General features: G+C 37.4%; 1 protein-coding gene across 1 annotated transcript in view; it reads right to left on the bottom strand.

The window, feature by feature from the left end:
- Window positions 1–1,269: 1,269 nt before the first annotated feature.
- The window catches only part of STK39 (serine/threonine kinase 39), an 87,059-nt gene continuing 72,719 nt past the window's right edge, over window positions 1,270–15,609 (bottom strand). Inside the window, 2 exon segments of the mRNA XM_042822510.1 lie at window positions 1,270–2,714; window positions 7,089–7,153. Coding sequence (XP_042678444.1) covers window positions 2,640–2,714; window positions 7,089–7,153 — 140 coding nt within the window. The 3' untranslated portion in view covers window positions 1,270–2,639.

The raw sequence follows: 15,609 nt of genomic DNA, 5'->3' as shown, positions 1-15,609 counted from the left end.
CACTGCTGCATGAATTTGCTGTCTCACTAAGCCAAGGAAGCTCAGGGAAGCATTTTCATGTTTCTGCTTCAGGCCACAAGTGAGCAACAACTGAAGCTTTATCTGGGTAGAGTACTGCTGACTGCTTTGACTAAAGTATTTACATTCCTTCTCATTTATATACCTTCTGCAGTCGCAACCAGCGCGGCCTACCAGCACTTCTGACGGTTGCTGCTCACACTGCAGCACCTTTTCCCTCATGAGGGGCGGCTGGTGAGCAGCACGCCATTCTCCTCAGCTAATGTATTCTGGCTTCATTTATGGACCTGTGAAAAGCTACCCTGAATGTTCATTTGCACGCCTGACAAAGGCAGCTACATACTTTGCAGATGGACTAGTCGATGCTGGTGCAACATTTAGAGGAGCATACGTTAATATATGTAACAAAAAAATAATCAAACAGCAAAGGCCCAAACATGCCTCCTTCTGGTAGCAGCCACCCAGCCCCAGTGCTGCAGGTAACAAACTGTTCCACTGAGGAGCAGTGCCTTTTGATTTGCTCCCACTTTGATACAAAGGCTGATGGTGAGTAATTAACTGTGCTACACTGCAGCCTTCCCCAGTCCCAGGCAGGCAGCCCAGCCCTCAGCCACCTCAGCACAGTACCAGGCCTGTGACAGGGCTGATGTGGAAGAGACGCCGAGCAGATCATCCATAACGCCACAGTAGCATCTCACAGCTAGGGAAAGACACAATTTTTGTTCATGAAAGGCTCACTTACCATTTGTTGGCTCTCTTCAGCCACTGCAGGCCAGGCTTAACTCAGAGGACTCTTCCACATGCAGCCCCAGCAGCCGCCGCACTGCCAAAGCCTGCTCCTGGGCACACAGCTGGTCCTGAGGGCACCAGCCACCTGGGGGGGGCTTAATTGTCCCAGCAAGGCCCAGCTGCAGCCATCAGCCCGTAGCTGGGCCAGAAGCAGCAGGTCACAGCTCCAGCCCTGCGCCCCATTCTGCTCCCTCCCTCTATTCCCTGACACTGACATCCCTCAAGGATAAAAATCTTGTCCCAGAATAATTTACTGTAATATAAGCACTTCAGGAGTTGAAAGTCTTAAAAATGGGTTCAGCAAAGTGCTGTGAGCAGACAGTGTTTCTTCCCTTTCTGCTCCCCCACACAGGGAGCTAAATCCCTTGTACAGGTGCCGCTCGTCAGCTAAACAAAAGCAACCAACATTTATAACATCACACAACAGCAGAAATGTCCACAGAGCAAGCAAATTCAACTGTGTTTGTGCAATATGCTTTTATTTTTATCCTTTGCAGTCATCTTGGAGTAATCATGTAAACAAGAGGATGGAATGGAATTACACTGAGTACGCAAGTGGCTCTAGAACACCTCAACAATTATGACAAGGCATTATAAATAACTTCTCTTAATAATATATATTTGCTGTTTTCAGTACATTAAAGAGCTGCCATTTATCTAGGATTAGCTAGGAAGTAGTTTAAACTGTAATGTCCAAGGAACTTGTCTCCAGATTGGATAATCTTCCTAAGATTCACTAGCTCCATAACATCTAGACCACAGGTTAAGCATAAGACTACTTGGATCAGAAATGTTTTCTCACAGAGTTTTACTGAATCATTGCAGAAAGCCCTATTATTTTCACTCCATATTGGTATTTTCCAGAATTTCAAGTAAAGCTTCAATTCTGTTCAAGTTTTCATCACCTGTATGAAACCATTCTCTATCGTTCAGGATTAGTCAAATCAGAGATAGACACAATAAGCAGTCTACCTTAACGACAATAGTTTAAAGTAGTTCTAGCTTATAGACTCCTCAAAAAAGCACAATCAAAATTGTCTTAACACCTTTGCTACCATATAACCCCTCCTTGCTCAGACTGTATGTATAGTACCATATACATGGTACTTCTAGAAAATTGAGATTATTCTAAATTTTAGCAGCCTCAGGCACATACTTAAAACATTAATGTCTTCAAGGCACCTCCCACACCCTTCAAAATCAGTTTGTGGACTGGTTTTTAGACATAATCAAAGCTTACTAATGCATACTTGACTTGAAGAAAAAAAAAGAAAAAAAAGCCCTAGAATAGTCAAAGATATACCTGAAACATTTTTAAATAAAGAAAGATTAACTGCAAATAGCATGTAATCAAGTCCAATAGTTTTCTTATTACTAGGATGTGTAATGCATAAATATGAAAAATAAAATTCACAGTCAGTTTTAAAACTAGAATTCAAGTTCAGCTAGTAATTCTCAATTTTTGTATTTATGTTAACTTCTAAATATAACATAACAGAGGCAGTATTATCATCCACAAGTACAGGAAAATAGTATCACTCAAAACTTTAGGAAAGAAGATATAAAATTCCTTTTGTAACCAATAAATATAGCCACCTGAGTGCATTTCCACAGGCTTTTCACTTAGGGGAAATCCAAATCAACTGCTAAGAGACATTTAGTAGCATTTTGAATGTTAGCAGCAGCGGTGTAGCTGTGGGCTTTGCTCGTTCTGACTTTGTGAATTGCTAGAGAATGAAGCAGAACTCAGTGTTTGGTGCGTTAATTTTCCTTTGCATCTAAGCTGGCTTCTTCACAATCTCACAACTCGACTTGGGGTCAAGGGACAGACATCAGCTGACACTTAACTGAGCAAACCCAATCAGTTTCACTTCATCAGGAATCTCAGTGCCATCGCAGCCAGAGGCCTGCAAGTACAAACAGAAATATTTAGTGTATCACATTAAAAAGGAGCGTTTGACAGTCCTGGCTTTACAATTTCCCGTTACTACCTAGTGAGCAAACAGATTACTTGAAGGAAACCTCTCAGACTGCTTGGTGTATTTTCTGTCAGCATCAGTCAATGCATCCTTCATTTTAGCTAAATCTATATTTAAAAAAAAAAAAAAAAAAAAAAAGATGAAAAGGCTGGGAAATGAACAAACAAAACACCTTCCACAGCTATTCCAAAAGGTCACTTAAAGACCAAAATTCTTTAACTTAAACTTTCCAGAGCCGAATATGCTTTTCATTGGAGCATGCTGTTTTCACTTGTGGAGAGCAAATAACCTACATGTACAGAATCTACCTTTTGCTAGTGTGCTGCAGACACCAAATATCTGAAAAACCCTTATGACCCCAGCAATCGAGTCCGCTTGAAATACCAACCCACTGAAATTTTCAGCACAAAGCTGGAGGAGTTTACGAAGAATAAAACCTAATGATTGCAGAGGAACATCTTCGTGACCGTATCATCTATTTCTTCAGATTGAACAATTCAGAATCTTCACTAATGTCTGCTGCAGCACAAACTAGCACAAATCTACTTACGTTTAGCAAATATAAGAACAGTAAGAATATAAGAATATCTTGCCTTAAGTCTGCTTTAAGATATCACACATGTAGGCAAAATATTTTAATACCTTGATTTTTAAATACAAAATCAGACTACGTAGCTCAGAAAGTACATTTTTTAATTCGTTCTTTACCTATGTGGTAAATAATTTGAAGTAATATCAAGTATGTAATGGCAGATTATGCAAAATTGCCTTTGGACTTTTCGGCAGATCCCCCCCAAGAACAATTGGTTCATTCCATACAAACACTCTTGACCCTCTGATACCCTCAATTTTTTGCAGCTGAACCTTTTCATAGAATTTGGTCTGTGCATATCCAATATCAGGACAAACATTCTCAGACAACGCACACAGTATTCACCCAGTGACATTATCCACTGAATTCTCACAACCAAAAATAACTTTATTTAGTAATTTTGGAAACATTACATCAAGCTACTCCTTTAAATTACCTTTTATTACACTCTCTTCACAGTGTATTTAAGATGCTTTATCCTGGTGAAGTAGCAATTGAAGTCTTAAGTCATCACCACTGGTCATAATTAAGATACCTCAATGTTTTATTAATTGGAAATTTACTAAAATTTACTAAATGGAGTTTGAATTTTGTATGTAAACTATCATGATATAAGGAGCTAGTATTATTTTCATCATTCTACACTCTTGCTAGCTGTAAAAATCCTTACATAAAGTGCTAATTATGCTACTTAATAATGTTGTTACATTGCATATTGTCAAGATTACTTGTGTATTAAAGCAGCCTCCTTCCCTAAGTGCAGATAGCTGAATCATGCAGAAAAAACTTGATTCTGTGTTAACCAAGACAATAAAGGAGATTCAATATGTTCTGTACAACTGCATCATTTTAAGATCAAAGATGCATTTAAATACACACAAGGAGATCAAACCTTAACAACAGACTCAGACATCTCCCTTAAATTATTGCCAAAATAATAAAGAAGTTCATTACAGACAAATACGGTTAAGACACAGGTTCTTCTTGTTTCCCAGAAGATTGAAATGCTTTGTTGCGTGTACAAAAATACTACACCAGAAAGCAATCTGCAAGCAGTGAGATACTAACCAGATTTCTTGTCCACAAATAGTAACTAATCCTAAACTAAAGAACACTTTTCAATTGAATTCTCTGAATGGATATAAGATTAGCCAGATTTAGACTTCGAATCCCCACGAAGTATTTACAAGAAAATGTGTTTTAATCAAATTGTATACAAGTGCTCTCAAATCCTGCTAAGAGGTAACAAAAACAAATGACAGTCTTCTTAGGCAACTCCACTACACAGGAGCAGGTAGAAATTGAACTTGAATTAAATAAATCAAGGGTAAGAATAAACTAAGATACTACTTGTGGTTATGTTCAATTCCCAGGAAGTTAAAAATGTCAGGAAGAGACTTTGATTAAAAGTTAACCTTGGGAACTGTTACCTAGCCAGTAGAACTTACCTTAAGAAGGAAAGAGACACTGAATTACAACTGACTATTAATTCTGATCTTGGTAAAGCCTAGGAGTATTCTCTCACTGGAATGTGAAATATGTGACACTGACTGCTCCCCAGCATTTAAGTAATAAATCCAGCTGAAACACAGAAATATCCCAATCTAAATTAGATGGTTGGATTTTTTTTTGTTTTCAACATACACAAACATTAACTGGACACTGTGGAAAATATTAAATGTTGAAGTTTAAAGCCCCTAATTAAAGAGCATGAATTAGAAACAACCCAGACTTCTATATAGACTCTGGTATATCTATGTTTCTAAATAGTCTTCCCGAGATGCCATCAGCTGAATAATGAAGTCATAGTCAGATGTTTAGACTACAAGAACAGATCATCTGGAAAAAAAAAAAAGATCAGCTTTTAAGCTGCATTTAGATTGTAAGGGCCATTTGAATTACATGTCCCACATCACGATCCCCTCCTAAAAGCAAACAGGTTCTGCTGACTTTACTGGACCGTAGAGGAATAATGAAGCTAAATTATTTAATTGTTAAAACTACTCAAATCTATATTTTAAAAAATGACATGGGAAGAACAATCCTGAATTAACACATTATCATCAGCTAGGTCACTTACTCTAAAAATGGCTTTCTACAGCCCATAAGAAGCAGCTGCTTTTATAAACAAAGCTATGATTCTGGAGACCTACTTACCTAATAGACACTCAGTCTAGTCTTTCACATGTGCCTGAGTCACTCTCAGCAAGGGGTGCTGAAACCTAATTGGCAAGAGTTTGGTATTTACAGGGCTAATCTTTCAACAGCTTTAGGTATCCATATTTTTCAATTTGATTTTGGAAGACAGACACAAACATAGCACATCTATTCTGAATTAAGTTTTTGGAATGTTAAGCTATTAATTCATCCATCAGGACAGCATCAAAATCAACCAAAATTGGGATCCACGTTCCAAGACAAAATGTGCATCTCTAAACAATCACGGGCACATACCTGTGGTTTGACATGCTATATAGATAAATTTTTAATTGTGGATTCTCTGTTAAAAGAAAGTTGATGGGAAGAACTAAGGACAAGAGAGCAGTAGAAAGACTGATCTGAATTTAATTGAAATGCTGGCAGGTGTTGGTAGAAGTGGAGTTGGAACAATGTGTCCTCAGAACTGATGCGAGTTCCTCCCCCTGCAAAGTTATGGAGCTACATGACTGCACATATCCCTAACGCCCTGTCAAAGCTGGTTTTAGGTTCTCTCTCTCACACACAGTAATTTCAATCATCTCATCTATGAACACACTTATTCAACAAAACAGTGAAAATGAGAGAAAACACAAACTGCACTAATGTTACAATAATTAGTTTCTTTCTTCCTCTCAACTTTTTGGACTATTTAAAACCATTTCCCTTGCACAGGTTAAGTTCTTTCATTGAGGACTACCCACATTCAGTAAGGAAATTACTACACAAAATAGACTTTGGAACAGGCTCCTCAGGACAGCGGTCACAGCACCGCACCTGCCGCAGCTCAAGAAGTGTTCAGACAAACCTCTCAGAAATATGGTTTGATTTTTGAGTGGTCCTGTGAGGAGCCAGGAGATGGACTTGATGATCCCTGAGGCCATCCCTTCTAACTCAGGATATTCTATGAATGACGAACAAGCGTTTCTCCTGCTTGCTCTTCCAGCTGTGCAGCACAGCTGCTCAGTGGCATTGCTCTGCGCATAAGCAACTCTGCAGATAGAAGTTTTCCTTGCAGAAGAAGTTGACATACTCCCTCATATCTAAGTTTGTATGCAATTGTTCTCTAAGACTCCCCAACTCTTGCAGTTCCTCCTCCACCTTATCAAAGTCAGAAGTTTAATTATACGTGAATGTAATGAAACTTTGACAACTGCATTGGATGATGGAATCCAACTGGTTAAAAAAATACTAGGAGAGAGAAAAGAGAATGAGAAAGGGCGTATAAATACAGTTGCTTTCACCATCACATATTCAGAAGAGTTACTGTTTCAGGTTCAAAGCTTCCTTTGCTCTGTTCAAATGTTACAAGCTCAAATCTTTAGGAGTAGTTTCTTATGACGTTTTCTAACTGATATAGAGAAGGTCAGAAAAAGTTTTTCAGTTTTTGCCAAATAGTTGGCACAGCATTCAAAGCTATTTGAGAAAGAATCAACAGGCTGCTCTTTAATATGAGAATATTTCTGTTTCTGAAGCTGCATGTACTGTATGACTCATTACCAACTCTCACTTACCAACTTAAAAGTTAATGTTTTCAAGGCCTTTGGATCATCTACAATCTTCTGTAAGTTAGCAGCAACTGTAAAATAAAGTATGAAGAAAATGATTTACAGGAAATTGCATTCAACATAGCATCAGACCTTGTTCATGCTGGATTATCATCTTAACTACACATACATACATACATGCCTGCACATTAGCACTTGAATCATTTAATTACTCCCAGTTGTAGTGCGGATGTCAGCAGTCAGACTGCCATAAACCTGTTTCCTCTCTTTTGCTGTTATTTTATTCCATGTGTATATTGAGTCAGAGAAAAAAGTCAGACTGAGAACCTAGTGATAGCTAAAACTCAACTACTAATTTTCTGCCTAGTCTACTGCTCAAGATTGCTTAACAACCTGACAAATTCAAGTGCAAGGAAAGTTGCAAGCAAGTAGCAAAGGATAAGCAGAACCACAGCTGTCTCGAGACTTACACTGCAGTTCTGCCAACAGCCTCAGCCTCCATCAGCGCAGGATTCTACGATAAGGCTGAGTTCACTTTCTCCTCTATCTTCTGCTTGTTTAATGAGAGAACATTCCTGTTTCTGAAACTACTTCACCTGGCTGTATACCAGGCCAGTAATAGTACTCATTCAGAACCATAGCAATCTGCTAGAGGGCAGTGAACCAGCAGGAAAAAAAACAAACAAAACAAAACAAAAAAAAAACAACAACAAAAAAAAAACCAGCAAAAATAAGAGTGATTAAAAAAAAAAAGCTGATTTTTAAACTGCTCTCTCAGTGAGCTTGATCAAGATTGGCAATGCAACAGCAGTAAACACTCATTAGATATAGACATCAAGAGAACAGAAAAGGAGGGAGAAAAGTAAACTCCTTTTGTATGAAAGCACCTAACATCCATTTTAAATTGCAATGTTAATTCTTATGGTTGTGATTTTTATTTTTTATATGCAATGTTATTAACATTCATCTTCACCAAAAAATTTGGTTGCCTTTTGGCTGTTGGTTTGCTAAACTTGCTCCCCATCTTCATGCTAGACCCTGAGCTGAGTTCAGACTGAGTAACTAGAGTGCCTCTGTTAAAAAGTCACTAATAAGGACAAGACATCATTAACCAGACATCAACATAAGAAAAAGGCTCCATGCTTTGCAGAGCTACTGAGACAAGAAATAAACAACTTAAGCAGAAGATTTCTTAGTACACTGAATAGGTAAGTATCATAAGATAGATGTTCTCCGTAAATATTTGCCACAGATTTTGTAAGGTGGAAAATAAGACTGTGGCAAAGCTATGTGCGAGCTGAAAGCGCTACTGCCACACCAAGATATATAGCATGCATCAAATTCAGGTTCCTACCTCCTGCACTGGTTCTAATGCCACGGAGACAGTTTTCACTTTAGTGCCTGGTAGTGTATAATTCACTGCACATAGCAGAATGGAATTTGGCCTCATGTAGGGAAATATAGTATTTGGCTAGGGAATTCACAGAGGTAAACAAATATGCCAACATAAGCTCTGTCACCAACAAATGCAAACCAGAATTTTGGGGGTCTCATTTTTTCTTTATCATTGAGATGTCCCAGAGTACTGTTTGTAGACGTGTACAAATTCAACTGAAGATGAAAAGATGTTTGAAACTAAAAACAACCCTTAAGAAATAAGCACAAGGTACATTCTGTACAGAACGCTTCTTGGAAAGAACAAATAATTAACTTTCACAGTTAAATGAACTCAACAATAGTCATTACAATAGAAAGTCTTTCCAATTTTAAAGCTTCGTTATTCATAATCTTCTTTATTCTACTCATTATAAGTGGTTTTTATTTTAATCACACAATTCACTTACACAATCAGCAAGTCATTTTTTATTGCAGTACCTCCTACCTAGCAAAACACATGCAAATACAGATGCTTTTTACTACAATTAATATTTAAGAATCTACACAAGAATCTCACAAAAAATTGTGCTGACAGTTCCTCAAAATACGATACAATATCTTAAAGCTTGTATGTCTTCAAAATCTATTAAATAAGATCACACATTCAAGAGCAGTTCTATCTTACTCTTCTTGAGTAAGTTCTATCTTGAGATAAGCAGTTCTTATCTTATCTCAAGGCCTCACAAAACATTTCTTTAAAATAAAGAAAGAAAAGCCAGCTTTTGTCAGCTGGCTTCACCAAAATAGAGATACAGAGCTACAGACTGTGGTAAGGTCTTGGATCTCTCAGGTCCAAAGATTTCTAGCTTCACCTATTACAAAATGATGAGCTTCAAATGGGCACTTGCCTTAAAGAGGAGCAGCTGTTCTCTTAATGTTACCCAGATGCAGGACAACTATGGCAAGTCAGCATGCTGCCTGGCTGCTGCACCTGAATGCAAGAACTGCCACCTGCCTTTAGGCAAAGTTGCTATTCCTACATTCGCACGTATTGCCCAGTTTATCAGCAAGTGTTTTAATAAACTATTGCACAGGGGACATATGCACTGAGGTCTTCACAGGTAGCATCAAAATCTTAAAAAGCTTAATGCCTTCCTGCTGATTCTTCATCAAGAAGAAATTCAAATCTTCAAAGCAAAAATTGCATAAGATAAACTATAAACAATAAATGTAAATACTTAATGTAAATGTATAGGGAAATAGTTAATTCTATTTACTTATCTTTATTAAAATCCATAGCAAAAAGAAGTGATATTTATGTGGGTGACGTTCTTGAAGAAAAACTGCTTTTCAAAGAACAGTGCTCATTTAAAGTCTACAGTTTTCTGTGTTTGTCTCAACTTTCAATACGAACGCAAGCCAAAACCTTTTACATATAAAAAGCTGGAAAAGCATCACGTGGAAGAATATGAAATACCCTTTATTTTTGTTTCTCTGATAGGCCACAATTAGAGTGGGATGTGTTTAATCAAACATTAGGATTAGGAGAATTTTAAGAGTGATGCCAGATGTTTTCAGGCCACACTTGAAAAAGATAAAGACCTGCACTGAGTACATAATATTAGAATAAAAATTCACATAAAAACGGAAACACCTGCAGTCTCCCAAAGAGATATCTTTTCAATTTCAATTATATAAATTCAGCATTGTTCAAGTAAAACAAGTGTTTCACTAGTGACTTTTGGTGTTACGTATTTTCTGGCTTTTCTAGAATAGCAAGAAAAATGAGTTTGCCAGAATATTGTAATCAGTACCATTCTATCAAGCCACAACGAATGAAAACAAACAAACAAACAAAAAACCAACCCTGTCTCCTGCAATATCTGAAAATCCAAGTCAGTATCAACCATGAATGAAACATGCATGATTACCTAGCAAAACCACATAGTCTTGTTGATAGCTTGTTCTTTTTCCTAACTCCCTGCCTTCTTCTGGGCAGTGCTAGGTGTCTTGTCCTTACCAAGAACAAGGCCACCCAACAGTCTGAATTTGGATACATAAGTCTGCATTTCAGGAAACTAAAAATAAGGTTGTGCTCTTTGCACCTTAGTGTAAGCCAACTGTTTTAGGTACTTCAGTAAGTAGAGGCATGCCCAATGCTTAACAGCTTAAAGATGTTGACTCAACTAATAGCTGGAATCTTTCAGTGCCTGATGTAAATAGCTACAAAGAAATAGCAGTAATGCCAAAACTGCAGGTGGCCGTGGCATCTTGAGTTTAGTTATTTTCTTCTAGAAATAGAGCCTGAAGCACAGGCAGCAGGAGCCATCCAAGCAGCTGAAAATCCTTCCTGACAACCAGCTTGCAGCTTCCAATTACTTGCCCAGAAAGTTTGAGATGTCATCTTCACTACAAAGGTGACATTCTCAAGGTTACAAAAATGAAATTTAACACACTCCAGAGTGGAATACTCAGCCAACTTTAAATTAAATTATTTACTGCATTTAATACTATTATTACATATTTATTTCCAGAAGTTTAGGACTGTTATTAAACCTATGCAATTTGGATGATGAAGCATGCTGTGTCTTGGCAGATACCTGGAAATTCCTATCAGATATGCTCACAACAATAAACAATGTTCCTACATACAAGCTGCTGCTACTGTTCAGCCCTGTTCAAAATTACTGGCTGCATCAAGAAAGAAAGAAAAATCTCTCTTAAGCAGTACTGCTCTTAAGTGGCCACAGCTACTGAATTTGGTCTCTTTTCATTGAGGAAATTGATTTACTACATTGACTCACTAACCCTCCCAGTGAGGTTACATAAAAAGTTCTCATATTCCTTAGATATGAAAAAATGAGCCTAAAGTTACTAAATGCAGATGAATCCAGTCACATCTGCAAATGCTATTGAAATCCTAAGGGAAAAAAGAGAAAAGTAACCATCTCTCTCACTCTCTCTCTACCTTCTTTCTCCATGCCCTCAACAATTTTCTTTGCTTTTCAACTTAGTGAACAAAGTCACTAAGTTTAATAAATTTAATACAGTAATGCTCTCTTTCATCAGATGAGAACAGGTTTACCTTAGGAGTTTTTACGGAGGACTGTGGCACTGAGAAGGGAGGAATCATTCTCTCCACTGATGCTTAAGCTGTTTGAAAAGCAGGGACATTTTAAAACACATCTCTGGATTCTACTTTACGCCTCATCTCTAAGATAAGTTTAACTGCAGTTTAAATTGACAAAGCAATTTTCATTGAAGTACTCTGAAGTCATGCCTTGGATACTGTACTTCTGAAATTCATAGCAGATCACTGTAGTCTGCAATCAGCATTAACTGATAATTTGAAAAACTTGTCGGGAATTCGCTGCTTCCATGGGGCCTGAATATGCTAGATCCAACATTTTATTTTGCAGAGTGTATTCTCAAGACGTTTTGGCCTTGCTACTATACAAGTCAGAAGAAACACGGACAAGATAACTGCACAACAGAATGAAGCAGTGATAGAAGAACCTTTGCCAGCAAAACCTGCAAGTAAATAGAGCACATTTCAAATCACGTCTTGGAGCAAATACCCTCTTCAAATGTTAGCAGCAGTTAGCACAATAGACTTTTGTTGTTTACAGCAATAAATGAGGTGCTGTTCACCTTGCTTCAGAAGGCTTCTGAAGGACATACAATCAACCCCTGCACCACAAATCATTCCAGGTTCTCTTGCAGGTTTTGTTCAGAGACAAATGGTTGAGTCACTCTGTCAGAGTAAGTGTCTGCACTTGTGGAGCGGAGCATACAGTAGGATAAAAAGGTCAAAACCAGCATATAAATACACACAACACAGACAGCTAATTGCAGATATAATAAATAAAAACCCCTCATAGTGTCCTCTAGCACATACATTTATTTAGCATATACTACAAGACACTTTCTACTGTATATTTTCAGCTGACATAAGTGATAATTTTTAAATAAGTGATCAATAGAAGCCAACGTAACAGAAAAAAATCTTCAAGATCACAAAAAATTATCCATAACAGACTGAGCATACATGGGGCAGTCTCAAATAGCTGTTCCTCTAATGTGACAGGAGCCTGCCTAGTTATTTAGAATTCTTAACACAGCATGAAATCTAATGGTTTCAGAATAGGGAAAACTTCTGAAAAAGTTAAAATTAATGAGACAGTAAATAAAGCTATATGAATAGAGTACAACCATTTCCTGTGCAATGCCAGTGCAGCCAAATGAGCCAGGGCCATCTGGCATAAACACAGACACAAGTAGCATCCAGTGTCTGAGACAATATTTCTGTGATGCTCTCAAAACAATAATGATTTGCATACTCTTCCACTTGATGAAAAATAGATGGAGAACTTCTGACACTAGTTTGACAATTTGGAGAGCTATTACATATATATTCAGATACAAGGAAAAGCAAACATTATTCAGGTACAAAATTACTGACGCTAAAAAAAAAAAACTGAGAAAAAATGTGTTTAATAAAAGAAAATCGTTTATATGTAGTCTAAAATGCAGTCTGTAAGAAAGAGCAAGAAGCAGCCACCTTCAGCTGCTCCCTACTTCATCCAAATGTACTGCTATTAGAAAGGCTAAACTCAAAGCACCACAGATTTATTGGCTCTCCCCGATTGTTCCAAATATTACCTCTCCCCCAGATGCAGGGGTTTATTTTGCAATTCCCATCTGATACATGAGTTCTACTCAATAACTGCCTTGGGAGTCTACCAATTTGAGGATTAATGTTGTATCTTCCTGTGCAGGTCTCGAGAAGCAGGAAGTCTGAGTGACAAATTAGAGCTTTTCTCCAAAGAGCTGAATTTATGATGCATACTCATGAGGCAGTTTCACTTATTGCAAGACATCCATTGCAATCTAGATACTCATTTGTATTTCACACTGCACAGTGATTTTCATGCATTTGCAAGATCAGAACCAAATAAAAACCAAGCTTTGAAACCTAGCCAGCATTGGATTATAGTATATTATGCAAACAATTGCAGCAGTCAACCTTTATAGCTTTTTGGTAATGATTCCTCCAGATCTCTTGGTTCTTACTATCTAGTGTTTTTCAGTAGCTCACAAACTGCAAGAAAGATTAAAAATCTTTCCAAAGGGTCAGAAAGGTCTTATAAGTGGGAATGCTTCTATTAATTCATCCATTCAGGAGGCTAGTCAAAATCCCTTTTGTTTATGTTGCTTGAGAACAGTAGCAAGGGAAATATTAAAGCATTTTGAGATCTGTGACAGCTAACTTCACAAGTGTTTATTGCTGGAGGACTGCAAGGAGCGAGACATGGTTCTCATAAGAAAGAAATGAAAGAAAATAGAGAAATCAACAGCAAGCTTGGCTTCTATTTTCTGAGGATGCTATTGGATGCTGATAAGGGAGAAATATTAAAAACATTTAGAAATGTATTATTTATGAAGAGGCTGTCATTAGGAATTTATCAAAGGAAGATTAAGGCTCACAAATTTGTCTGAATTCTCTTTGCTGAATCAGGAGATATAAAGACAGAGGAAATTATTCCATTTCAAATTTGATACTTTAATATCCAAGATTTTGATTTGCAGCTTTGCAGTCAGAAAACACAGTTGCAGGAGAACAGCATTCATCAACAGAATAACAGAGGACCAAACAAAGCTCCTACTTGAACTGTGGAAAATTGAAGAGATCTCCTTTAGTATCTTTATGAACAGGACTGCAATTACATGGTGGTAGCAATTCCCACAGCTTAAAGCGATTATTAAAACCACTTGAGCCCTGAGGTTCAAATGGTTTCTAAGTCCCAGTACAGCAGACATGGTAGAAACCAGGAATGCAAGTTTTCTTGTGTGTGTGAAGTACCAGGCAAAAAAGTTAAGCTTATTCAACATCTTTCAAAAGACCTTTAAGGACATTTAACTAGTAGTTAGACACCAGTGTATCCTCTTCCAAGGGCTAGAAGAGAATTGAGACCAAAGTTTTGGCCAATAACCAGCTATGCCATGTTACTCAAGAGCAGAAGAGGCAAAGGCATGGAAGATGCATCAGGGGCATATACTCCTGACTTTTAAGAACAAATAAAGCCCTTAAGTATCCTCCCTCAAACCACAACAATAATGAGCTTGTGGAATAAGAATAGCTCCCCAAGCCCTTCACCTTACTATCCGCTAACATGGAGAATTAATACCCAGAGGTCACAGACAAAAACTGGAAAACTGAGTGACAAACTATACAAGATGTTTTTCTAGATAACTTGACTGAAAAATTCCCACCCAATTGAAAGAATGTATTTTATGAAGCAGAAGCACTGGAAGCATACACTGGAAGTGTACGGAAGAAGAAATAATTTTAATGCTAGAAACAGACCTATTTCAATTCTAGTAACACATGATCATCAACCCAAATTCTCAATTATTTAGTATCCACTTCTGATTCCAAGGCAAAGTATTACATTCAACACTTTTAGATCCCCTGCCAAGAAAAAAAAACTGAAAATGATACTTTTTATTAAATTAAAATAGAACTGTAGCAGGCAAATGGTACCATTTCCCAGAAGCTTATAAAAAAAAAAAATGGAAGACTGAGTTTTCAGGATATTTTTATTCTCCCATAGTGTGTGAAGAAGTCTGAGTCAAACTATTGCACATTTAAAATAGTGTCATAAAAAGATATGTAGAACATATCTGAATATTTAAATTCTTACGTATTCCAGAGTTAGATTCCACATGCATTTAATGGAGGTAGACAATACCTTGAAGAATTCAGAGGGCTGAGGTATGAATATACAATCATAACTTCCCCTTCATTTTGAAGGAAAGTATTTTGATAAACCTGAGTTTTCTAAGCCACAGCGCAGTCTCAATTTAACATCTGAAACAAAAGTTTAGATCTGCAGCCCAACACTCCTAGTTTAACAAGCCCGAGATATTACAGTATATCAAGCTCATAAATTTTCCGTACAAACGAATGAGTCATTACCAGTGACTGAACACAGAAAGCAAGTGCTAGCTTTTAGACAAAGGTTTCACTGCTTCTCAAACAGCTGTCAGAATATCAAAGCCAGCTCAACAAGTATCTTTATCGTGCCAGATTAGAGTTGAAATGTAGGTCTATACAGAAATAAAGCAGGTCACATTCTGCCATGCATAT

Source organism: Centrocercus urophasianus, unplaced genomic scaffold (genome assembly GCF_019232065.1).
Source record: "Centrocercus urophasianus isolate 14NV4802_14NV808 unplaced genomic scaffold, USGS_Curo_1.0 seq_20, whole genome shotgun sequence".
Lineage (NCBI taxonomy): Eukaryota > Metazoa > Chordata > Aves > Galliformes > Phasianidae > Centrocercus > Centrocercus urophasianus.
Note: the sequence above shows the minus strand (reverse complement) of the source record. Positions and strands in the feature narration are given on the sequence as shown.